The sequence below is a fragment of the Oncorhynchus gorbuscha genome, linkage group LG02, assembly GCF_021184085.1.
Source record: "Oncorhynchus gorbuscha isolate QuinsamMale2020 ecotype Even-year linkage group LG02, OgorEven_v1.0, whole genome shotgun sequence".
In the NCBI taxonomy this organism is placed as follows: Eukaryota; Metazoa; Chordata; class Actinopteri; order Salmoniformes; family Salmonidae; genus Oncorhynchus; species Oncorhynchus gorbuscha.
In genome coordinates, this window is record NC_060174.1 from 37,982,081 (window position 1) to 38,008,093 (window position 26,013).

The 26,013-nt window shown below is 41.3% G+C and overlaps 1 protein-coding gene across 2 annotated transcripts; it reads right to left on the minus strand.

Moving 5' to 3' along the window:
- Window positions 1-10,826: 10,826 nt before the first annotated feature.
- On the minus strand, window positions 10,827-21,988 carry armc10 (armadillo repeat containing 10). Of its 2 annotated transcripts, none has more exons than XM_046294089.1 (6): window positions 21,839-21,988; window positions 20,661-20,806; window positions 20,252-20,386; window positions 13,624-13,800; window positions 13,435-13,506; window positions 10,827-13,103 (listed from the first exon to the last, which is right to left on the minus strand). In XM_046294089.1, exons 2-6 carry the CDS (start codon window positions 20,754-20,756, stop codon window positions 12,852-12,854), a joined length of 732 nt encoding a protein of 243 aa, XP_046150045.1. In that variant the 5' UTR covers window positions 20,757-20,806; window positions 21,839-21,988; the 3' UTR covers window positions 10,827-12,851. The 2 variants fall into 2 exon arrangements, with proteins under 2 accessions (XP_046150045.1, XP_046150038.1); XM_046294082.1 differs by lacking the exon at window positions 21,839-21,988 and adding an exon at window positions 21,256-21,756.
- Between the last annotated feature and the right edge of the window lie 4,025 nt (window positions 21,989-26,013).

Here is a 26,013-nt window from a genome sequence, read left to right on the forward strand (position 1 = left end):
GCGCTCACGGATTAGGCAACATGGAATTATGGGAAGCGTAGTGATTACTGCACTATATGGGCTGTGTTGTAGGCTAGGCATGTAGACCTTTACTGGGAAGGTTTTCCTATTCATTTCCCATTCCTCGTAATACAGTTTGAGTGTGCATATGCCTACCTATCTCTTGGTCGCTCGTCGGGCTTTCATGCGCATCCTTTACACATTTACAAAGGAAGACGTGCAGCAATCTCCACTCATCTGTGAATACTGAACTGAAAAGGAGCATCGCATGATCATAGAGAGAAAGCGTTTGTGTGTAAGTGTGTGCGTGCTCTCAGTGTCCGCAAACTTCTCAAAACCTTTCACCAGGGGAAGTCTCAAAGACAGCATATGCTTGCATTTGACAGCCAGTGAGAGGCCTTGTACCCATCCGTTTAGTCATGGTGTGGTGTCTGTCTGGCACTGTGAGACAAGTGAGATGCACAACAATAACCACCTATATTTGATATGTACACTGCATGGGATTTTGATTCTGATCCGTTTACAGTGCATTCAGAAAGTATTCAATATATAATAAATAATAATAATAATATATGCCATTTAGCAGACGCTTTTATCCATAGCAACTTACAGTCATGTGTGCATACATTCTACGTATGGGTGGTCCCGGGGATCGAACCCACTACCCTGGCGTTACAAGCGCCATGCTCTACCAACTGAGCTACAGAAGGACCATATAAATGTAGTACATTCACACCCCTTTACTCATTCCACATTTGGTTGTTACAAACTGGGATTAAAATGGACAATTGAACAAAATTAATGAAAAATACATAAATCAATCCTGAGTCAATACATTTACATTTACATTTAAGTCATTTAGCAGACGCTCTTATCCAGAGCGACTTACAAATTCAGACTCACCTTTGATAGCGATGACAGCAGTGAGTCTTTCTAGTTAAGTCTCTTAAAGCTTTCCACATCTGGATTGTGCAACATCTGCCCATTATTCATTAAAACAACTTTTAGGCTCTATCAAATTGGTTGTTGATCATTGCTTGACAACCATTTTCAGGTCTTGCCATAGATATTAAAGCAGATTTAAGTCAAAACTGTAACTCAGCCACTCAGGAACATTCACTGTCTTCTTGGTAAGCAACTCCAGTGTAGATTTAGCCTTGTGTTGTAAGTTATTGTTCTGCTGAAAGGTGAGTTCATCTCCCAGTGTCTGGTGGACAGCAAGACTGAACCAGGTTTTATGCTAGGATTTTGCATGTGCTTAGCTCCATTGCGTTTACTTTTCTTCCTGGAAAAACTCTCCAGTCCTTAACGTTTACAAGCATACTCATAACATGACTCATTTTAAGCTGCATTACTTTAGTGCCTTGTTGCAAACATAATCTGTGTTTGAAATTCCCTGCTCGACTAAGGGATCTTACAAGTAATTGTATCTGTGGGGTACAGAGATGAGGTAGTCATTCAATAATCATGTTAACCACTATTATTGCACAAAGAGTGAGTCCACGCAACTTATTATGTGACTTGTTAAGCACATTTTTACTCCTGAACTTATTTAGGTGTGAATACTTTCTGAAGGCACTGTATAATTGATCCTGGCTCAGGCCAGATGAACATCAGATATTTACATCAGGGGAAGGCATTTGGTATTTTATTAGGATCCCCATTAGCTGTTGCAAAAGCAGCAGCTACTCTTCCAGGGGTCCACACAAAACATGAAATAGTACAGAACATTAATAGACAAGAACAGCTCAAGGACAGAATTACATGAATAAAGCCTACATAACAATACATACACACAAAGTATCTTGACCAAATAGGGGAGAGGCGTGGTGCCATGAGGTGTTTCTTTATCTATTTTTTAAAATCGGGTTCGCTGTTCATTTGAGCAATAGGAGATGGAATAGAGTTCCATGCAATAATGGCTCTATATTCTTGAATTTGTTCTGGATTTGGGGACTGTGAAAAGACCCCTGGTGGAATGTCTGGTGGGGTAAGTGTGTGTGTGTGTGTCAGAGCTGTATGTAAGTTGACTATGTAAACAATTTGGGGTATTCCAATTGGGGCTTTGAACGTATGCAAGACATCATGAAATCAGCAGATTATCAAGAAGTTTAGAGTGCAATGTTCAACCCAGTGACCAAAACTAGGTGTTTGTTAAAGGTTGTGGGTCTTCCAGCAGAACAACAACCCAAACACACATCAAAAAGCAACCAGGAATGAATGGTTCATGAATAAAACACTGGACGGTCCTGGAGGAGCCAGCAATGAGTCCAGATCTGAATGCCAACAAAAACCTATGGCGAGATCTGAAAACAGCAGTTGGTAGAAGGCACAACTCAAACATTGAAGAATTGGAGCAGTTTGCAGCTGAAGAGTGGGGTAAATTGCCAGTAGAAAGGTGCAGCAAGCTCATTGATGGATACAAGAAGCATTTTCTAGTGGTTCTGCAATGTTGACAATCTAATAAAAACATGTAGAAACTGAACTTTTTATTTGATTTATTTTTCACTTATTCTAGAAGAAATAGGGAATTATTTAAGAAAAGAGCAAGGCTGTCAATATATTTGGCCGCCACTGTATATTGATAGCTATATTAGAAGTAGATATATAGATACGTGTCTATTATTTTATATTTTTTTGAAAACTTGTTGAATGTAGTCCTGCACAAATTCAATGTTAAGGTCACAAAGACCTTCAACCCTGGTCAAAGGCTTATCAGAGATGGTTATGACCGGAACAGTGTATTTGTCAATACATTTTTACAGTGTATAGTACAGCCTTTAGAAGTATTCACACCACTTGATCTTTTCCACATTTTGTTGTGTTTGCCAGAATTTAAAATAGATAACATGTTTTGGTCACTGGCCTACACACACAGTAGCCCATAATCTCAGTGGAATTAAGTGTTTGACATTTTGACAAAAATGTCTGTAGGTGGGTGGATGGGATTTGCCAGAATGGAGTGTCTGTAAGAACAAGAGGGAAAGGGTATACCCTATTGAATACATTTGATCTTTGTAGGCTTCAGACAGTGGAACAGATGACGGTAATGAAGTGGATGCTGCGGAGGGGAAGACGGCTCATAATAATGGCTGGAACAGAGAGTGAATGGAATAGCATCAAACAATGTGTTTGATGCATTTGATACCATCCTCCAATTGCGCACCAGCCATAACCACAAGCCCGTCCTTCCCAATTAAGATGCCACCAACCTCCTGTGTGTAATGTCAGTAACAGCTCTGAGGTTCCGTCTGAATGAAAGATAGTGATTACTTATTTGGTGGGGTTTATCGGCAGTTGGCATCCAACTGTGCATTACCGCCACCTACTGTCCTGGAGTGTGGGCCAGAGACAGGGAGAAATTAAATCCTAATTGCCAGCCCTGTTTCTCTTAAAAAATATGAAATATTTGAGACTGTATCTAACGACGTTCCACTCAACATCCTCCCTCATACTAGATCTCAGCCTCTCTTTCTCTCTCATACTGCCCACACTGTATCAATACATGCTCCACTGTCTCCATTTCTTGGCAATAATCCCACCTTCCTGCTGGATGCTTTCCCATCACATGTAAAGTCTTATTCAACCAACTATGTCCCACCCTTAATCTTGTAAAAAAAATCCTTCCTGTCGTCCTCCCCGACATTCCTCTGTACTTCAAATAAATGCCTGCCCTTAGTATCTCTATTCCACTGCTGCCATCTCTGCACAATTACTCTCCATATCAGGCTTTTTTCCTCTGCCTTGGTCATTGAAACAAAATCAACATCCCCAGTACTAAGTGCTTGTTTAGCAAGTACATCAACTGCCTCGTTCCCCTTCACCCCCACATGGGGGCTGGGAACCAAGTAAATCTTCTGTATACCTATGTGTCTAATCCCGCCATAGGTTTGTAGACCATCGTAAAGTAGGTCTTGTCTGATAGGTGAGCTAAAGGAATGCAGACTCATCAACACTGTACATGAATCAGAGACAAATAACTACTCTGTCTGACTTGACTTCCTCCACCCACTGCAAGGCCAACAGTACGACCATCAGCTCCGTCGTATATACAGCCAGATGATCTGTAATACGTTTCCTGACTGTCACCCCACATTACTGCACTACAAATGCTGACCCAGTACATCCTGTCCTTGGATCTTTTGAACCATCTGATATACAGTATCCAGATGTCTATTAAACCAATCAGATGGATCATCACCCTCCCTGTCTTTCTGTAGTCTCTCCAACACTTCTAGATCAACTACTGGAGGAAGGAGGAGCCATGGTGGGTTTACAGGAATAGCTCCCGTTGGACTAAACTCCCTTCCATACAGTCCCATCTCTCTCGCCTGGTTATTACCTATACACCCAAAGCGCGTGTTCTGTCCTCACTCATATTCCCAGCATGCCTGTAAAATCCCTTTCACAGGATGAGACACCCAATGTCACTGTAGGTTGACCCAATAATGAATTGCCAGCTGCTGTCTCCTAATCTCCATGTCCACCTGTAGTGCAGACACTGGGGAGGTCTGAAACAACCCACTACATATTTGTAGTCCTTGCATCATTTAATCCTCCCTCCTGTCCAGCGCTCCAGGGTGCTCATCTTGTTCTCTCTGCCCCCTCTGACAAATTTGCCGAGCTATGCACTTGGACAGACGCTTTGGCCATCATCTCTGCCTTCTCATCTGTTACTGCCATACCATCCCCAGTCGTCAACACTGGATAATCCCACTCTCTTCTAATGCCACTCATCCTCTTAAATGATATCCCAGACTTTTCCCCACAGGTGTCCCCCTTCCAATGGTAACATGACCGACAGAAACATGAACACTTTGCCTGATGGACAGTACTCCTCACCATGGCCTGGGCCTGCTTATACTGAATCAGTACTCTAAATTCCCTGTTCCTACTCCTCACCATTGCCCCTCTCTCCTCACCATTGCCCCGCACTCCTCCATCCACCATGGGACAGCTTTCCTCCTCCTCCCTGAACTCTTAGGTATAGCCTCAGTAGCTGCCCTCACGCAGTTATTCATACTATCCTCCTCCCCCCGAGGCAAGAGCGTGATTAGCTGCAGGTTGGAGTATTTTACTATCCCCCTCCTTCAGGTGGTGGTGCTTGTTCATAACAAGGTTTAATGGAGGTGTGTTACGACCAATAAGGGGGTGGGGATCTTGAACAGTTACTCTACAGGAAATATTATACAAATACCAGAATTCCTATAATATCCTCAAATATTCTATATGTGCAACTTGATATGGTATTTGGGTTAATATGACATTTGGTTTGAAGTGACATTGAGGATTTGAGCTTGCTTTTAGAACCATGGGCCCTACTACTCCCATTGTTTCACTAGCAGCGGTGCTAATGCTGGCTGTGGGGTAAGTAAATAAAGAAAACCAAGCCATATTTTTGGTCATTGTCTCTAAGGATAAATGGATTAAATCACTTTTTGTCAATAAAAGTATATTTCCCATTTTGGTGTTCCACCCCTTTAATAAGTGGCACTTTTACCACATAAATATGACAACATTTATATTTACTTCAAAATTATGAAAACTAAATGATACTACAATCAAATTATGTTAAAATCATTTAGAGCTAAATGTGGATTGCACTTTGAAAAAAAGATGCACATTAAGGGAAAAATATATCTTTTCGTTTGACAGAATATGCAAATTAACTGTCATTTTGTTAAAATAGTCTTTTTGGGTTTGTATTTTTTTAAATTTCAGATAACATTATTTACATATCTAATGATGTTTTGATAAGAATTAGGTTGATAGTTTGCTATGATTGTTGCTTTTTCCAATGGTTTTTTATTGGTGTCAAAATGACCCATTAGTAATACATGTAAAATATATTGGTAGTATGAGGGTTAAAAAGGTCCAATGCAGCTGTTATTATCTTTACATCAAATCATTTCTCTGTAACAATGAAATACCTTACTGTGATGGTATTTTTTTTTAAAAAAATCATTTTAATTAAAAAAAAAATATCTTAGTAGCAAAGAGTGTTTCTCAAGTAAGAAGTTTGCTAGGACTGTCTGGAAGTGGTCTGAGTAGGGAAGGAAATAACAGAAAACTAGCTGTTATTGGCAGAGAGGTTTGGAACTCAAATTTGTATTGGTCTATTATACAACTTGTTTGGGTCCTGGATGCTGATTGGACGAGCAGCGTTCCAAGCCGCAGTTACAGTGCATTCGGAAAATATTCAGACCCCTGAACTTTTTCCATATTTTGTTACATCACAGCCTAATTCTAAAATGTTTAATTTTTTATTCCCTCAATCTACACACACCATCCCATAATGACAAAGAGAAAAGTTTTTTTTTCTTTTTTCACAAATGTATTCTAAATAAACAGAAATACCTTGTTTACATAAGTATTCAGACCCTTTGCTATGAGACACGAAATTGAGCTCAGGTGCATCCTGTTTCCATTGATCGTCCTTGAGGTTTTTCTACCAGTTGAAGTCCAACTGTAGTAAATTCAATTGCACTGGTGTAAAGTACTTAAGTAAAATTACTTTAAAGTACTGCTTAAGTAGTTTTTTGGGGTTATCTGTACTTTACTATTTATATTTTGGACAACTTTTACTTCACTCCATTCCTGAAGAAAACTATGTACTTTTTACTCCACGCATTTTCCCTGACACCCAAAAGTACTCGTTACATTTTGAATGTTTAGCAGAACAGGAAAATGGTCCACACACACTTACTTCAGAGAACGTCCCTCGTCATCCCTACTACCTCTATTCTGGCGGACTCACTAAACAGTGTACCCATGGCTATTCGTATATAGAGTTGAAGTCGGAAGTTTACATACATATAGGTTGGAGTCATAACTCGTTTTTCAACCACTCGACAAATTTCTTGTTAACAAACTATCGTTTTGGCAAGTCGGTTAGGACATCTACTTTGTGCACTACCAAAGTAATTGTTCCAACAATTGTTTATAGACAGATAATTTCACTTATAATTCACTGTATCACAATTCCAGTGGGTCAGATGTTTAAATACACTAAGTTGACTGTGCCTTTAAACAGCTTGGGAAATTCCAGAAAATTATGTCATGACTTTAGAAGCTTCTGATTGGCTAATTGACATCATTTGAGTCAATTTGAGGTGTACCTGTGGATGTATTTCAAGGCCTACCTTCAAACTCAGTGCCCCTTTGCTTGACATCATGGGAAAATCAAAAGAAATCAGCCAAGACCTCAGAAAAAATATTGTAGACCTCCACAAGTCTGGTTCATTCTTGGGAGCAATTTCCAAACGCCTGAAAGTAGCACGTTCATCTTTACAAACAATAGTACACAAGTATAAACACCATGGGACCACGCAGCCGTCATACCGCTCAGGAAGGAGACGTGTTCTGTCTCCTAGAGATTAATGTACTTTGGTGCGAAAAGTGCAAATCAATCCCAGAACAGCAGCAAAGGACCTTGTGAAGATGCTGGAAGAAACAGGTACAAAAGTATCTATATCCACCATAAAACGAGTCCAATATTGACATAACCTGAAGGCCGCTCAGCAAGGATGAAGCCACTGCTCCAAAATCTCCATTAAAAAAGTCAGACTACGGTTTGCAACTGCAAATGGGAACATCTTATTATTGGAGAAATGTCCTCTGGTCTGAAACAAAAATAGAACTGTTTGGCCATAATGACTATCGTTATGTTTGGAGGAAAAAAGGGGGAGGCTTGCAAGCTGAAGAACACCATCCCAATCGTGAAGCACGGGGGTGGCAGCATCATGTTGTGCGGGTGCTTTGCTGCAGGAGGGCCTGGTGCACTTCACAAAACAGATGCCATCATGAGGCAGGAAAATTATGTAGATGAAATGTTGCTTCAATATAAGACATCAGTCAGGAATTTAAAGCTTGGTTGCAAATGGGTCTTCCAAATGGACAATGACCACAAGCAAACTTCCAAAGTTGTGGCAAAATGGCTTAAGGACAACAAAGTCAAGGTATTGGAGTGGCCATCACAAAGCCCTGACCTACATTTACATTTACATTTAAGTCATTTAGCAGACGCTCTTATCCCTATAGAAAATTTGTGGGCCGAATTGAAAAAGCATGTGTGAGCAAGGAGGCCTACAAACCTGACTCAGTTGCAACAGTTCTATCAGGAGGAATGGACCAAAATTCACCCAACTTATTGTGGGAAGCTTGTGGAAGGCTACCTGAAACGTTTGACCCAAGTTAAACAATTTAAAGGCAATGCTACCAAGTACTGATTGAGTGTATGTCAACTTCTGGCCCACTGGGAATGTAATGAAAGAAATAAAAGCTGAAATAAATCCTCTCTATTATTATTCTGACATTTCACATTCTTAAAATAAAGTGGCGATACTAACTGACCTAAGACGGGGAATTTTTACTAGGATTAAATGTCAGGAATTGTGAAAAACAAGAGTTTAAATGTATGTAAACTTCTGACTTCAACTGTATATATATACACAATAAAATAGTGCCATCTGGTTTTCTTAATGTAAGGAATTTGAAATGATTTATACTTTTACTTTTAATACTTAAGTATATTTAAACCCAAATCATTTTACTCAAATAGTATTTTACTGGGTGACTTTCACTTGAGTCATTATCTGTTAAGGTATCTTTACTTTTACTCAAGTATGACAATTGGGTACATTCCCCACCACTGTTCAATTGATTGGCCATGATTTGGAAAGGCACACACACACCTGTCTATATAAAGTCCCAAAGTTGACTCAGAGCAAAAACCAAGCGTTGAGGTTGAAGGAATTATCCATAGAGCTCCGAGACAGGGTTGTGTCGAGACACAGATCTAGGGAACGGTACCAAAACACTTCTCAGCATTGAAGGTCCCCAAGAACACAGTGGCCTCCATCATTCTTAAAATGGAAGAAGTTCGAAACCACAAAGACTCTTCCTAGAGCTGGCCGCCCGGCCAAACTGAGCAATCGGGGGAGAGTTCCTAATGTCCAGCGGTCAAGGAAAGCGAATGTACAAATACCTTCCCCTTCTAGCTCTTCCTCTGTACAATGTGGTCCTTACAGAACTGGTGGCTAAGTGAGTTTCCCAACGTTCAGCCCCCATAGCCAATACATCTTATTTCCCAAGCACGCAAACTACCAGCCCTCTGGCATTCAGTTTCTGAGCAGCAGCACAAAGTCCCAATCAGTCAGATTCAGAAACCCAAAGACATGGCCTCCAGACCCAGTGTCCAGCTTCATGCATTCAGGTCGCTTTGGAAACTATTAAGGTTCTTCTAGCAGTTTTGATGCAATAATGACACAATCCCCAATGCCCACAAACACAATCTGGATATGGCTCCAGCGTACTGACCTGCCGCATCCAGCTCTTCTGGCCTAGAGGCTTCTCTCGTCAATCCATCTCATTTCCCAAGCCCACTAGTAACCAGGCCTTGGGTCAAAGAAGACGTCTCCCTTCTCTAAGCAATAGTTGAAAGTCCCCATCAGCAAGAAGCCCAAATATGTGACCTGCGGAACCTGTGTCCAGCACCCTGTATCCAGTGGCTATGACTCTACCCAGACTGGAGGTTTTCCTCAGAGCAGTGGAAGCTATGCGAGCACTGAGAATCAGCCCACCCACCATCCCATCTAAAGGGAAAACAGTCCCAAACATTGTCTCAGAGAAACATGTCAAAGTCCCTGTTAAACAAGGGGCAAAAGATGTGGCTTACAAACCCTGTGGCTTTGGAAATGACATGAATGATGTTGACTCCTCCTTTGGAGCTAAAAGTTGACTCCAGCAGTTTTGATTTACATGAAGAACAAGCTGCCCAAATCCATCAGCCCAGCAAAGCATAACAAACTGGCCATGTCCTTCACCATCCTTATATCGTTAAAGGCCATGTGAGTGCCTCAGGAGTTGATTTAATTTAACCTTTAACTAGGCAAGTCAGTTAAGAACAAATATTTATCTACAGTGACTGCCTACACCGGCCAAACCCGGACAACGCTGGGCCATTTGTGCACTGCCCTATGGGACTTCCAATGATGTCCAGTTGTGATACAGCCTGAATTCGAACCAGGGTGTCTGTGGTGACGCCTCTAGCACTGAGATGCAGTGCCTTAGACCACTGCACCACTCAACCAGCCATCCCATTACCCAAGCTGTCGAGTCAAGGGAAGATATCCTTACTCAGAAACAGACAAAACAAAGTTCATGCTGCAAGAGCTCTGATAGGTTGGAGGGTGTCCTCTAGAAGTTGTCATAATTGAGCCTCCTAGATTTGGTATTGAAGTCAATGTGACCAGAGAACGTAAACTAACTGTCTTCCGTTTACACAATGTTGCTACCCTACAGAGTGCTGTAGACCTTCATTGACAATTAGTGTTTTAAGCAGTTATTTGGTGACGTGAATATGTTTTGTATAATTTTATCTAAAAAGGATCAATTTAATGTTTCACTATTTGTAAGAAATTCACTGAGGAGGATGGTCCTCCCCTTCCTCCTCTGAGGAGCCTTCACTGTGATTGACAAACATCTTTCTGCTTAAATCAACTTATGCTCCTACATGGTCTGACTTTGACAATACAATCAATATGTGTGATCTCACTGCTTTTGGTTTGTGGAAAGAGTTGTATTAGCATGAAAACATGAATAATCTTTTGCTATGTGGGGAGGGGGGGGGGCATTCACAAACCTTTCCCCTTCCTCTTGGTCAGAGAAACCCAGACAGTGCCATAATAATATGCTGGCTTTGAACCACTTACCAGCTTCAACACTAGAGGGCATAGATTGCACATCGTATTTTACTGGAAATAAAGGAACCTCAACTTTTCATTTATAACAAGCTCAAACAATGAGGCATGGAGAGATGGAGGCAGTCACCTTTAAATAAAACATATTTACTCACAAATGTAAAACAAACAAAACAAATCTATACATTAAGAAGGCCAAAACTGGGTTGAAACAAGAAACAATTGAATAATCCAAAATAAATATTTCCTGAATAACTGTAGCAGATCAGCTTTACACAAGGGGATGCTACCATTGGTACTGATTAAAAATACACATCCATCTTCCCATTTCTGCTCTAAAACACAAAAGCCTGGGAGAAGAGATAGTTTTGGGTCTGACACAGAGTCTCTCGACATCAGAATTTTGCAGCATTTGTACAGACCAGAGTGGTCCAACTCCAGTCCCAGAGAAATTCTGGGTGTGTAGGCTTTTGTTCCAGACTAGCACTGACACACCTATCTAAAAAAAAAAATATATTTATCCAGTCTTCTCCCTAGATGACTTTCCAGGTGGGGCGCAAAGGCCCCCAAAGCCACATCCAGGCCTTTTGGCACCTAAATTGTTGAGACAGGGAACAACTATACATGGGGGGGGACAATGGGTAGGGGAAACACTGAACCAGTCATGGTCTTCAATCTAGCCACGGTTACCTGAACTAGGTGCTGAGAGTTGGAGAAACCTAGTACAGTGCAGCCTATACTTCAAATCAGCCTCAGCTCAATGCTAAAAAATCCCATTTGGATGATGTGAATGTTGTTGGATCAGGGAAAACCCCATTGACATTTATTGAGTCATACAAACAAGAGATCAGTGACAGTAGTCTCCCTCGCTCCTCTGTAAACGGTCTACGGTGTGTGACACACCAGCACCAGGGGTCCATAACTCCAGTCCTCTCAGGTGTGACCTGGCTCAGTCTCATTCAACAGCTGTATGATTTTATAGGAAGCCTGGTTGTCATCTTTCTTATCTCAGTGCTTTAAACAAACAATTCAAGTCACGGAATGTTTCAGCCTATAATTTATTGAAGCAGTCTGCAGGGAGTACTCCTTCCCTTGAAAGCGTTAAGCTGCTAGTGCACACATTTCAGATATAACTAACTTGACCTTTGATTCCCAGGTGTAAATCAGTTACTGATTGATAGTTTAAGAGGGCAAGACTTGACAGTCGAAGACTGGAGCTGTGTATCCCTGTACTGGTGTCAACAAGGCATTCAAATTGTGTGCATCAAGTAACTTCAAAGTACAGTAACGATTGGCCAGCCTCTCCAGATTGTCTCCTCCACAAGATGTGTTAGCAAACTCTGTTAAAGCCTAGGTATTAGGTCAGGGAGCAATTGCAAGTCTTCAGCTCTCAGGGAAGTTTACGCATCATGCAAGTGTGGTTCACCAAACCAATTTCCATTACATATGCACAGCACACCACGCAGGGGCAGTTAGTTGGGTGAGGTGTTGGAGGGCATATTACTGACATTCTCCTTGCTTGAAAGGTTTTGGCAGTGGGTTTCAGTTAAGGGGCTTCGCCTAGAACAGGAGAAAGTGGACAACATGTTCTCAGGAGAGAGAAAGACACAGTGGAAGTGGAGCACTGCCTCTTTAAATACAGCCTAAAATTACAGCCTAAGTGAAGGAGGAGTGGGAGGGGAGGGAGAGGTGGCCCGAGTCTCAATACTATTAAATGGCTACCTCTCCACCTCACCTCCTTCCTTCCTTCCTTCATGATCACTGATCGGTAGATAATTGGATAGATTTCCAATGGCTGTAGGGGACTTTACTGAAGTGAAGGTTTATGATGGTTTGGTTGAGGTTTGGAGTGGAGAAGTAGGACACAGATTGGGTGGAAATTGGCAGAAGGGGTAAAGGGCAGGGTGGTGTTTGAAGGCACGGGCAGGCCTGGGCAGATTGATTAAGTCTGGTTGTGAAGGTAAGAGGGTGGAGGTTTGAAAGTAGGATGTATGTTTGGTGGCATGATTAAGGAGGACTGGGGATAAGGAAGATTGGAGGAGCTGGAGGTTAAAGGAGTCAAGGTTGGGAAAAATCAAGTTGGAGTTGGAGGTTGAATTAATAATGTAGGTAAGAGAGGTTGTGTCGAGATTTGAGGTTCAGTATGGGGGTCTAAAAGAGGACACGGGCCACCTGGGCTCGGACCTCGCCGTCGGGGTGAGAGAGCAGCTGGATCAGTTTGCTTTGGAGCTGGGAGGACTCATCCAGCAGGACCCGGTACAGGCCATCCTGTCTCCTCCTCAGGGCCTCCGCCACCTGGGCAGAAGGCCTCCAGGCCTTCAAGTTCCCTGCAAACATCAGCAGCCGCAGGAGAACCGCCGAGCTGGTCCGCACGTCAAACAGCAGCACCACAGCGGCTGGAGCCTGGGAAGGACGCAGAGAGCAGCAACACAGCTCAAGTCAAGTTTAGAGCTCTAAACAATAATGACACAGCAGGACCATGGAGGCTGGCGCATCAGGGGAATATTAAGGAAGACAGAGTCTGGCTCATGAGACCAGGTATGATATGTACACACCCAAAGACCCAGGTGCTGAACTGAGCCAACAGTTCAAAGAGAACAGATCTGGTTTGTGACTAGATCATTCAAGCTTAAATGTAGGCTAAATTAACAATCATTGTAATACGAGGTCCTATCAGAGTTGATGACCATGTGTGTCTGTTTTGTCTGTAAATGTATTTGTATGTCAGTCTTACCTGAGCTTGCACTATGTCATCCATCATATCAGGATTGGAGGATAAATTCACAAGCACTTTTAAAACTTGGATCTGTCAAGAAAAAGTAGGAATACATTATTCAATCATGGGATTTACACTGAATTACATTTGGGTTGAGTTCCAATATACACAAGCTATACAACAGTCCATAAATGGCTCCTACTGTACCTGTAACACTTGATTGCTCACAACGAGCAGAGAAAGGAGGAGGGTGATGGACCCCCTGAGTAGCTGGTGGTGGTCATCTGTGACAGACAGGTTGGTCAGCAGCCGGAGGGCAGCCATCTGGAGGTCAGAGTTCACCGGAGACATCTCGATTAGTTCCAGCACCTGGGCCACGTACACCTGACAGACAGAGGACAGAAACGTTGATTGTTAAACTGAAGAAATGTATGTAGTTAAAAACCCTCTCCTCTTTGAAGAGAAGGTTAGGTATTGAATGGAGTATTGAGTATACAAACACTTAAGGATGGAAGGTCTTAAAAGGCCACAAACAGTCAAAATCACAATTTCATGAGAATGCTGACCAAAGAATGATGACCAAAGTAGGAAAAATGACTGTTGCTTCTACATTGATAAAGTGTGATCATAAAGTTACTGGTCCCCTCCCCCATGTCAAACACTTTGATTCCAGAGGCGGGATAGGGTGACATCACCCTGACTCTCTCATTTTAACACACCAATGGTAACATGATATTCTCTTACCTACTTTAAATAAGTACTGCATTGTAAGCAACATCAGAGAATACATTTTTGCAGTGGAGTGTGGTTTATATAGCTACTCTACTGGTGCCAAAATTTGACTACAGGGCACAGGTTTCAAAATCATTCCACTGTAGGGTATCAGCAAATATAACTGAAAGTTTACCATATTCATCTATGGCAATGTTACTTACGGTATATGTTTCCCCTTTCACCTGTGTCTGGTGTTAGCTAGTTACTGGCTAGCTAGGTCTTCAGCTGTGTCTGGTGTTAGCTAGTTACTGGCTAGCTAGGTCTTCACCTGTGTCTGGTGTTAGCTAGTTACTGGCTAGCTAAGTCTTCACCTGTGTCTGGTGTTAGCTAGTTACTGGCTAGCTAGGTCTTCACCTGTGTCTGGTGTTAGCTAGTTACTGGCTAGCTAGGTCTTCACCTGTGTCTGGTGTTAGCTAGTTACTGGCTAGCTAGGTCTTCAGCTAGCATGGAACAAAGGGAGGAGGGGGGTGGCTGTTCAAGTCAACACATCCATCAGTGCTGTATCACAAGAGACATGGCAAATGGGAGAAGTATAAAACATTTGACATCACTGATGCAATTTGAATGTTGTTTGAGTTGCTTTGTATATCACCAAATTTGCTTGAGATGATTTCACTGCAACACTGCATCCATAAGAATGGTGCCAAAGGAGATGGCTGCCAATTTACGGTCCCGTAACCAATTGTACTGTTGTGTATGTTTTTTTGCGTTATTTGTAAGTTATTTTGTACATAATGTTTCTGCCACCGTGTCTTATGACCAAAAAGAGCTTCTAGATAACAGGACAACTATTACTCACTCCGTACTGGAGGAATAATATTTCTTCAACGTGACGGAGGGGAAGGATTTACTTCAGACGCCCGACAAAGCCCTAATCCCCGTCATTTACAGGAGAAAGAGACGGAGGTAATGTGGACAGAGGTCTAGGTGCCTTGTAAGGATCCGTCTCCGTGAGGGTGATCTACCTTTACCATCGGATAAGAGTGTCTGCTAAATGACTTAAATGTAAATGTAATCAGTCCTATTAGCCAATGTACAATCAATCTATAATAAAATAGACTAACTACGATCAAGTATATCCTACTAACGGGACATTAACTGTAATATCTTATTTTTCCCCAAGTCGCGGCTGAACGACGACATGAATAACATACAGCTGGCGGGTTGTAAGCTTCTTCGGCATGATAGAACAATGGCCTCGGGTAAGACATAAGGTGGCGTTCTACGTATATTTGTAAACAACCGCTGGTGCATGAAATCTAAGGAAGTCTCAAGGTTGTGCTCGCCTGAGGCAGAGTATCTCATCATAAGTTGTGCTCGCCTGAGGCAGAGTATCTCATCATAAGCTGTAGACCACACTAGTTTGACCGATTAATCGGAAAGGCCGATTTCAAGTTTGCATAACAATCGGAAATCGGAATCTTTGGACACAGACTTTAACTAGGCAAGTCAGTGAAGAACACATTCTTATTTTCAATGACGGCCTAGGAACGGTGGGTTAACTACCTTGTTCAGGTGGCAGAACAACACATTTTTACCTTGTCAGCTCCGGGATTCAATCTTGCGACCTTACAGTTAACTAGTCCAACGCTCTAACCACCTGCCTCTCATTGCACTCCACGAGGAGCCTGCCTGTTGCACGAATGCAGTAGAAGCCAAGGTAAGTTGCTAGCTAGCATTACATTTATCTTATAAAAAACCATCAATCAATCATAATCACTAGTTAACCACATGGTTGATGATATTACTAGTTTATCTAGCGTGTCCGGAGTTGCATAAAAGCGCATTTGCAAAAAAAGCACAATCGTTGCACGACTGTACCTAACCATAAACACCAATGCCTTTCTCAAAATCAATACACAGAAGTATATATATTTTTAAGCCTGCATATTTAGCTAAAAGAAATCCAGGTTAGCAGGCAATTACTAACCAGGTGAAATTGTGTCACTTCTCTTGCGTTCATTGCATGCAATGAGTCAGGGTATATGCAACAGTTTGGGCAGCCTGGCTCATTGTAACTAATTTGCCAGAATTTTACGTAATTATGACATAACATTGAAGATTGTACAATGTAACAGGAATATTATCTATTATATTATTATATTTAGACTTAGGGATGCCACCCGTTAGATAAAATACAGAACGGTTCCGTATTTCACTGAAATAATAAACGTTTTGTTTTCGAAATGATAGTTTCCGGATTCCACCATATTAATGACTGAAGGCTCGTATTTCTGTGTGTTATCATGTTATAACCAAGTATGATTCGATAGAGCAGTCTGACTGAGTGATGGTAGGCAGCAGCAGGCTCGTAGGCGTTCATTCAAACAGCACTTTCGTGCGTTTTGCCAGCAGCTCTTCATTGTGCTGTTTATGGCTTCAAGCCGGTCAACTCCCGAGATTAGGCTGGTGTAACTGATGTGAAATGGCTAGCTAGTTAGCGGGGTGCAGCTTTTGTGGAGCGATGTGTAATGCTGCTTCGAGGCTGGCTGTTGTCGATGTGTTCCTGGTTGAAGCCCAGGTAGGGACGAGGGGAGGGACGGAAGTTATACTGTTACACTGGCAATACTAAAGGGCCTATAAGAACATCCAATAGTCGAAAGTATATGAAATACAAATGGTATAGAGAGAAATAGTCCTATAAATAGTATATTAACTACAACCTAAATTCTCTTACTTTGGAATATTGAAGTATCATGTTAAAAGGAACCACCAACTTTCATATGTTCTGAGCAAGGAACTTAAACGTTAGCTTTCTTACATGGCACATATTGCACTTTTACTTTGTTTTTGCATTATTTAAACCAAATTGAACATGTTTCATTATTTATTTGAGGCTTAATATAATTTATCAATAAAAATATATTAAAAAATATATATATTAAGTTAAAATAAGTGTTAATTCAGTATTGTTGTAATTGCCATTATTATAAATAAATAATAATCGGTTATCGGCGTTGAAAAATCATAATCGGTCGACCTCGAATATTTACCAAGAGTTTTTCTGTATTTTTTGTAACTGTCCTTTACCAGCACTCAATGAGCTGTATACGGCTATAAGCAAACAGGAAACCGCTCATCCAGAGGCCAGCGCTCCTAGTAGCCGGGGACTTTAATGCAGGGAAACTCAAATCCGATTAACCTCATTTACCAGCATCTTAAATGTGCAACCGGGGGGGGGGGGGGGCTATAGACCACCTTCACGCCACACAAAGAGACGCATGCAATCTCTCCCTTTCCCTCCATTTGGCAAATCTGGCCATAATTATATCATCCTAATTCCTGCTTACAAGCAAAAACTAAAGCAGGAAGTAGATTATAAACTGTCATGGTCAAAACATATTGACGCAGTAGTAGCTAAGATGGGGAGAAGTCTGTCTATAATAAAGCGATGCTCTACCTTCTTAACAACCCAATCAACAAGGCAGGTCCTCCAGGCCCTAGTTTTGTCACACCTTGACTACTGTTCAGTCGTGTAGTCAGGTGCCCCAAAAAAGGACTTAGGAAAATTGCAATTGGCTCAGAACAGGGCAGCACAGCTGGCCCTTGGATGTACACAGAGAGCTAATATTAATAGCATGTCAATCTCTCCTGGCTGAAAGTGGAGGAGAGACTGACTTCAACACTACTTTTATTTATGAGAGGTATTGACATGTTGAATGTACCGAGCTGTCCGTCTAAACTACTGGCACACAACTCAGACACCCATGCATACCCGTTAAGACATGCCACCAGAGGTCTCTTCACAGTCCCCAAATCCAGAACAGACTATGGGAGGCACACAGTACTACATAGAGCCATGACTACATGGAACTCTATTACACATCAAGTATCTGACACAAGCAGTAAAAATAGATTTTTTTTAAACAAACAGTTGAAACACCTTATGGAACAGAGCGGGGACTGAAGCAACAAACATTGGCACAGACACACACACACAGGATAACATACGATATTGGTAGTGGTGGAGTAGGAGCCTGTGGGCACACAGTGTGTTGGGAAACCTGTGAATGTATTGTAATGTTTTAAAATGGTATAAACTGCCTTAATTTTGCCGGATCCCAGGATGGGGATCCATAATAAACACAAATACATCCAAGCCATAAGACTCATGAACTGCTAATCAAATGCCCCCCACCTCCCCTTTTACACTAGTGCTACTCTGTTTAAAAAATAACATCTATGCACAGTCACCTTAATAACTCTACCTACATGTACATATTACCTCAATTACCTCAAACTAACCGGTGCCTCCGCACATTGACTCTGTACCAGTACCCCCTTGCATATAGCCTTGCTATTGTTATTTTACGGCGGCTGTTTGAGTACGTTACATTTATTTTATTTTTTACTTAACACTTTTTCTTAACTTCTTAAAGCATTGTTGGTTAAGGGCTTGTAAGTAGGCATTTCACTGTTCTAGTCGGTGCATGTGACAAATAAAATGTTATTTGAAGTTGCTTGACAGCGGCATTTCAAAGATTATTCAGTCAAGGCAAGCTCATGAATATAAGCGCCCAGCCAACTCAGCCTGTCTTTTAAAACTTTTTGGTAGTTAGCCATGAGTGATCTCACTTTTTTTGCATTTCTATCCAAAACAAATATTATGGGTGATGTTTTAGACACTCAAAAGGCTATTTTACACTGGAATCAGAATGACTTTTCGGGACCTTTAATTCTAACTATCTACAGATACTCAATTTTAAATGAATTAACTTCCTGAAGAACCAAAATGATTTGATTAGAATCTGCAATATGATAACTGCCAGCCATTTGGTAGGCTCTGTGAATTTTTACCTTATTTACCGCACGAAACTAGAACAAAACCAGACCATGATTTATTTTCTTCATGAAATGTAATACATAGAAGGATATTTTGGAGAAGGATTGTTTACATATACATTGACACTTGTATCTTAAAGCATAATTGAGAAATAATGAATTGAAGTTCCAACGTTTGTGACAATTTGGCATTAACCAGGCCCCCCTTCAAGACTCCATAATGACAAAACAGTGTCATATGAAGCTTTACCGTTTGCTCTGTAATACGAGTAGTATTTCTCATATGAATATGAAACATATAAACATGAATATTGAAAATATACCATTTTTGAATTGGCCATTTAAAAAAAATATATATTGTTGAACCTAATATACTCTACAGGTATATCAAAGTTCCAGAGTGGGATAGTTTTAAAGTTATGTCCCATTTCACGTAGAGAAATTGGCGTAGTAGGAAATCATAGCCCTCCTGATTTGCACATCCTGCAAATCAGGGGTCTACGCTGATCTTTTTTTTTTACACCTAGGTTGAAAAATGTAGGTGTACAACTAAAAATATTTGAGATATTAAAGCTATAATCCTTCATTTTTCTAGGCTCACTGGTGTGGCGCCTAAATAAAAATGCCAGGTCACACAGCAAGACATTTAGGTGAATATGTGAGTAAAATGGTCACACTGTAGAGCCTGACAGGGAGACCAATCATAACTCTAAAAAGTAGAATAGATACCACTGTGGAACTTTGATGTGGCCGTGTAGAGTATATACTGTTCAACAATATATTGAAACCGTAGTCAAATCAAAATGTGACTATTTTCAATATTCTTGTTTATATTTTTCAATATTCATGAATTTATGTAAGAAAACTTATTGAAATCAAAATACTACTCATATTCCATAGCAAGCGGAAAAACTTTATATGACACCAATTTTTGCTTTGAAATGCCTACAGATGAAACATTAGACTCTTGAAGGAGGCCTGGGTAAGGCCAAAATGTCACAAATGTTCCATCTTCAATGAATTATTTCTCAATTATGTGTTAAGATACAAATGTAAAAAATATGTAAACAATCCTTCTTCCAAAGGACCCTTCTATGGATTAGGCCTAGATTTTGTGAAAATCCCAAAAAATGGTGGTCTTGTTTTGTTATAGTTTCATAAGGAATCACCCATATTGCTGATATGCATCCATCCTTTCAGATGTACTATAAGTGCCTAGAGGGGTGATGTTTTACTTTGGAATCAAGCAAAAGACTCAAAGAAATCTGGTGAGTTTTACCTTCAGTTGCTCTTGATTCCTAAGGTTCATGCTCAGGTTATTCAAGGCATTTAGAGTCTGCACTCTGACTTCTGGCACAGGATCTGACAGGAAGCCAGCTATGACGTGAAGGCCCCCAAACTCACGGATGAGATCCTGGGAGGGGGTAGAAAATTACATTGGCTTGTATGTGCAATACTCTACTCAGACAGGGCTCAATGATTACACATGGGTATTTGAATCCCTTAACATATGGTACATTTCAGATATATTACACCAATTGAATATAACAAGAAAATACAGATCTGCCACTAAAGAGTAATGACACTGCTAGAAAGCCAAACATGTGAATTGGAAAATTATCATTTTAAACCTTTTCACAGTAGTTTGAATTGAGGCAACAGACAAGCTTTAGAGAAGCATGTCTCACCTGGTTTACAGTGAAGGCAGCAGTATTTCCTAAAGTGATGAGGATCTGGGCTCTGTCAGAGGGGTTGGGGCTGCCCTGAAGAAGTGACAGGAGCATCTTCAGGTGTTGTGGCTCCAGGCTCCCAGGTGATCTAGAGATGATGTCACCTGAGGAAGAGAAGCAATGTCTTAAACTGGCCAAATGCTTGTAGACAACAGGACATACAGTACTCTTCCCATGAATCACTAGTTACTCAAGCTTGCTGGCATGTTTGTCAACAGCAAAACAAGATCATGCGGTCAACAATGCTAGCTATAGTCACCTAGCTGACTAGCAGCAACCTTTTCAACACATATGTAAGCTGCATGTTAGCTAGCTAGCGGACAAAACATGCCAATCGAGGTTAAGAATAATGATTTATGCTCAACCACGGCACCGCACGAATGTACTAGTTACCTAGCTAAGTATATATAAGACGTTCTATAATCTACACGATCATTAATGATTTAAACAAACCGACTAGCTAGCTTAGCTAACTAAAGACTTGGTAACGTAAACTTGACAAAATGACAGTCTCAGTTGGCTGGCTAGTTTCCTCGCTAGCTAATGTTCTTACTTGATGCAACATCCACGGCCTGACTTTCGCCTCCACGAACCACATCCAACCCGGACACCTTAGCTAACAAGCTCCCTGGCTGCAGAACTATGCTACCGGGTGAGTTATTCTTGGGGCCATGGTTTTCGCTGTAGGCACTTTTTTTATTTTCCTTGTAGCTAGTTACACTGAGAAGTTTATAAATCCCGTAGGAGGCTCCAGCCCCGGCGACTATCCCAAGCAAAGCCTTCATACTACCGAACTTGGGTATGACACTGCCATCGCCCATGCTGGAAATTCAGTGAAACGCATGAACAGATATTCAAATACTAAATACAGATCTTTAAAGTGAATCATCTAGCCAAACTAAAGATTATGACGAATTTAACTCATTTTGCACACACGCTACGAGCTAGGTTGAAGATGACAATTTAGCTTGTCCGTACACTTTTCCCCCAATGGCCGCCCAGCTGCTTTCACGGGAGTTCCTTGTTCACGAGTTTCAAGTATGTGTTGTTGGCGATCCGGAGTATGAGGGAGTGGGTGTGTCGAAAGGAGTGGAGTATCTAAAATTGACTGTTAAAGCTCACCAAAGTCACCTTACCACGAGAGTTTGGACTTCTGTTTATAAGCCAGAGGATGAGTCTGAGTCGTATTTCACTTAGTTTTCCACAAACAATTGTACATTTTCAGGTATAATTGGGGAGGCAGGTAGCCTAGTGGTTAGAACGTTGAATCCCCGAGCTGACAAGCTAAAAATCTGTCATTCTGCCCCTGAACAACGCAGTTAACCCACTGTTCCTAGGCCGTCATTGTAAATAAGTATTTGTTCTTAACTGACTTGCCTAGTTAAATAAAGGTAAAATAAATAAAATACAATCAGATAAGATACAGCAGGGGTTCAAACTGTATAACCCAGTTCTTACATTTGAATATAAAAATAGATTTTTATCAAACTATGCTACATTTTATCCCTGGGACCCTCAAGATTACTGAAAATAAGTACGCTATTTATCTTCAGAGGTGAATGTATCAAACCAGATGCCGTGATAATATATATATTATATATCAATGATGTCGCTCTTGCTGCGGGTGATTACCTGATCTACCTCTATGCAGACGACACCATTCTGTATACATCTGGACCTTCTTTGGACACTGTGTTAACTAACCTCCAAACGAGCTTCAATGCCATACAACACTCCTTCTGTGGCCTCCAACTGCTCTTAAACGCTAGTAAAAACCAAATGCATGCTTTTCAACTGTTCGTTCGCTACCAGCACCCGCCTGACTAGCATCACTACTCTGGACGGTACTGACTTAGAATATGTGGACAACTACAAATACCTAGGTGTCTGGCTAGACTGTAAACTCTCCTTCCAGACTCATGTTAAACATCTCCAATCCAAAATCAAATCTAGAATCGGCTTTCTATTTCTCAACAAAGCCTCCTTCACTCACGCCGCCAAACTTACCCAAGTAAAACTGACTATCCTACCGATCCTCGACTTCGGTGATGTCATCTACAAAATAGCTTCCAAATACTCTACTCAGCAAACTGGATGCAGTCTATCACAGTGACATCCGTTTTGTTACCAAAGCCCCTATACCACCCACCACTGCGACCTGTATGCTCTTGTCGGCTGTTCCTCGCTACATATTCGTCGCCAGACCCACTGGCTCCAGGTCATCTATAAGTCTATGCTAGTGTAGCCGATGTGAAATGGCTAGCTAGTTAGCGGTGGTGCGCGCTAGTGGCGTTTCAGTCGGTGACGTCACTTGCTCTGAGACCTTGAAGTAATGGTTCCCCTTGCTCTGCAAGGGCCACAGCTTTTGTGGAGCGATGGGTAACGATACTTCGAGGGTGACTGTTGTCTGTGTGCAGAGCGTCCCTGGTTCGCGCCCAGGTCGGGGCGATGGGACGGACTTAAAATCTATACTGTTACACTAGGTAAAGCTCCTCCTTATCTCAGCTCACTGGTCACGATAACAACATCCACCTGTAGCACGCGCTCCTGCAGGTATATCACATCGGTCATCCAACACCTCCTTTGGCTGCCTTTCCTTCCAGTTCTCTGCTGCCAGTGGCTGGATCTAATTGCAAAAATCGCTGAAGCTGGAGACTTATATTTCCCTCACTAACTTTAAACTTCAGCTATCTGAGCAGCTAACCAATCGCTGCAGCTGTACATAGTCCATCTGTAAATAGCCCACCCAATCTACCTACCTCATCCCCATATTGTTTTTATATTTACTTTTCTGCTCTTATGCACACCAGTATCTACACTTGCACATCATCATCTGCTCATTTATCACTCCAGTGTTAATCTGTTAAATTGTAATCTCTACTATGGCCTATTTATTGCCTACCTCCTCACGCCATTTGCACACACACTGTATATAGACTTTTTTTCTATTGTGTTATTGACTGTACGCTTGTTTATACCATGTGTAACTCTGTGTTGTTCTTTGTGTCGCACTGCTTTGCTTTATCTTGGCCAGGTCGCAGTTGTAAATGAGAACTTGTTCTCATCTAGTTTACCTGGTTAAATAAAGGTGAAATTTAAACATTTAAAAAAATTAAGTGTTTTGTTGTTGTGCACTCTCCTCAAACATGGCATTTGTTTTCACTGTAATAGCTACTGTAAATTGGACACTGCAGTTACATTAACAAGAATGTAAACTTTCTGCCCATACCAGACATGTCTATGTCCTGGAAAGTTGGCTGTTACTTACAATGTCATTCTAGTCACATTACCGTACGTTAGCAACAACCACATTTTACAGTATTTCATTTAAAGGACAAAATTACATGTATTTTTGTTGTTGTGGTGGGGACAGTAACATTAGTACTTACAAAAAATGATACTTTAAGGAACATTTTTTGATATTTTTTTAATTCAAAGTAAGTAATATAGCCCTTGCAAATTATTTGTCAACACATGAAGTTTGCAAGCGGGCCCCATTCTGTTCTCTTATATACACAACAAGGCATGGCTTAACATGAGTACAGAATGAGGCCTGCTTGCAAACTTCATATGTTGACAAATATTTAGATAATTTTGCACTTCTAGCTAGCTATATTACCTATGGGTGTACCGTCTTTTGGGGCATGGTCACATTAAGCCATGCCTCACTGTGTTTGGAGACTTCCCTGTACGGTTTACCTTTACCTAGTAACCAAGATTACATGTTGGCTAACTAAATTAATTCAGGAAAATTCAAGAGGAAATCTCTTGAAAAGTGGGTAGCTGCCTCCCAATATGGCGACCGGAGTATGGACAAGTAGGTGTGTTGAAAATAATGTAGTGGGCATGTGGAAAGTAGTGGGTGTTTCAAAAGTGCTCTGCTATAAGTTAGAGTTAGACAGTCTTGAGTTAGCGGTGTTTTTTTCTTCCGTTTCTTACCACACAACTACCATATATTGAGCTACCTATCTATGCTTTGAAAATGATGCCTGAAAAATGCTAATATCAGACCCATGACTTCAATGGGATTTGTGCCACAAATGCTAAAAGCTTAGCTTTTGGAATCAGTGCCAGTCACTGCCAGGAAAACGAAATGAAAGCATGGATTGCTGTCATACCTTGTACATATGCCACGTTCACGTGTTAGTCGGAACTTGGACATTTGAGACTTGCTAACTGGTTGAACGTGGTACGTGTATAAATCAAATTGTATTAGTCACATGTGCCGAATACAACAGGTGAAATGCTTATTTACGAGCCCCTAACCAACAACGTAGTTTTTAAAAAACAAATACTGATAGATCTACACCGCTGGCGTGAAGAAAAGACGCAGGAAAAGGGGCCACAGATCAGGCAGCCTTCTGAGAATCCGTAGGCGAGCGAGTTAACTCCCACTGCCATCCGTTCTTCTTGCTAACGTGCAATCATTGAAAAATAAAATTGATGACCTACAATTAAGATTATCCTACCAAAGGGACATCAAAAACTGTAACATCTTATGTTTCACCGAGACGTGGCTGAACAACGATACGGACACTATAGAGCTAGCGGAATTTTCCATGCACCGGCAGAACAGAGATGCTACCTCTGGTAAGACGATGGGTGGGGTTGTGTGTCTATTTGTCAGCTGGGGCGCGATGTCTAATATTAAAAAAGTCTTGAGATATTGTTCGCCTGAGGTAGAGTACCTTATGATAATCAATAGACCACACTATCTACCAAGAGAGTTCTCATCTATGTTATTCGTAGCATTCTATTAATATAATAATATAAATAATATATGCCATTTAGCAGAAGCTTTTATCCAAAGCGACTTACAGTCATGTGTGCATACATTCTACGTATGGGTGGTCCCGGGGATCGAACCCACTACCCTGGCGTTACAAGCGCCATGCTCTACCAACTGAGCTACACAGGACCACAGAATGAAGCTGGCACTAAGACCGCTCTCAACCAACTCTATAAAGCCATAAGCAAAAAAGAAAATGCTCACCCAGAAGCTCTCCTAGTTGCCGGAGACATTAATGCAGGCAAACGTAAATCATTTTTACCAAATTTGCAAACAGAGAAAAAAAATCCTAGACCACCTTTTCTCCACACACAGAGATGCAAACAAAGCTCTCCCCTGCCTTCCATTTGGCAAATGTGACCATAATTCTATTTTCCTGATTACTGCTTACAAGCAAAAACTAAAGCAGGAAGTACTAGTGACTCACTCAATACGGTAGTGGTCAGATGACGCGTATGCTACACTACGCGACTGTTTTGCTAGCACAACCTGGAATATGTTCCGGGATTCATCCATTGGCAT

Excerpts from the sequence above, each read along its gene's own strand:
- armc10 (XM_046294082.1), bottom strand. The coding sequence starts at position 21,523 with ATGGGCGATGGCAGTGTCATACCCAAGTTCGGTAGTATGAAGGCTTTG. Across the intron at positions 20,807-21,255 it reads GGCCGTGGATGTTGCATCAA|GTGACATCATCTCTAGATCA; the intron begins GTAAGAACATTA and ends TCTCTTCCTCAG. Across the intron at positions 13,507-13,623 it reads TGAGCAATCAAGTGTTACAG|ATCCAAGTTTTAAAAGTGCT; the intron begins GTACAGTAGGAG and ends TTTTCTTGACAG.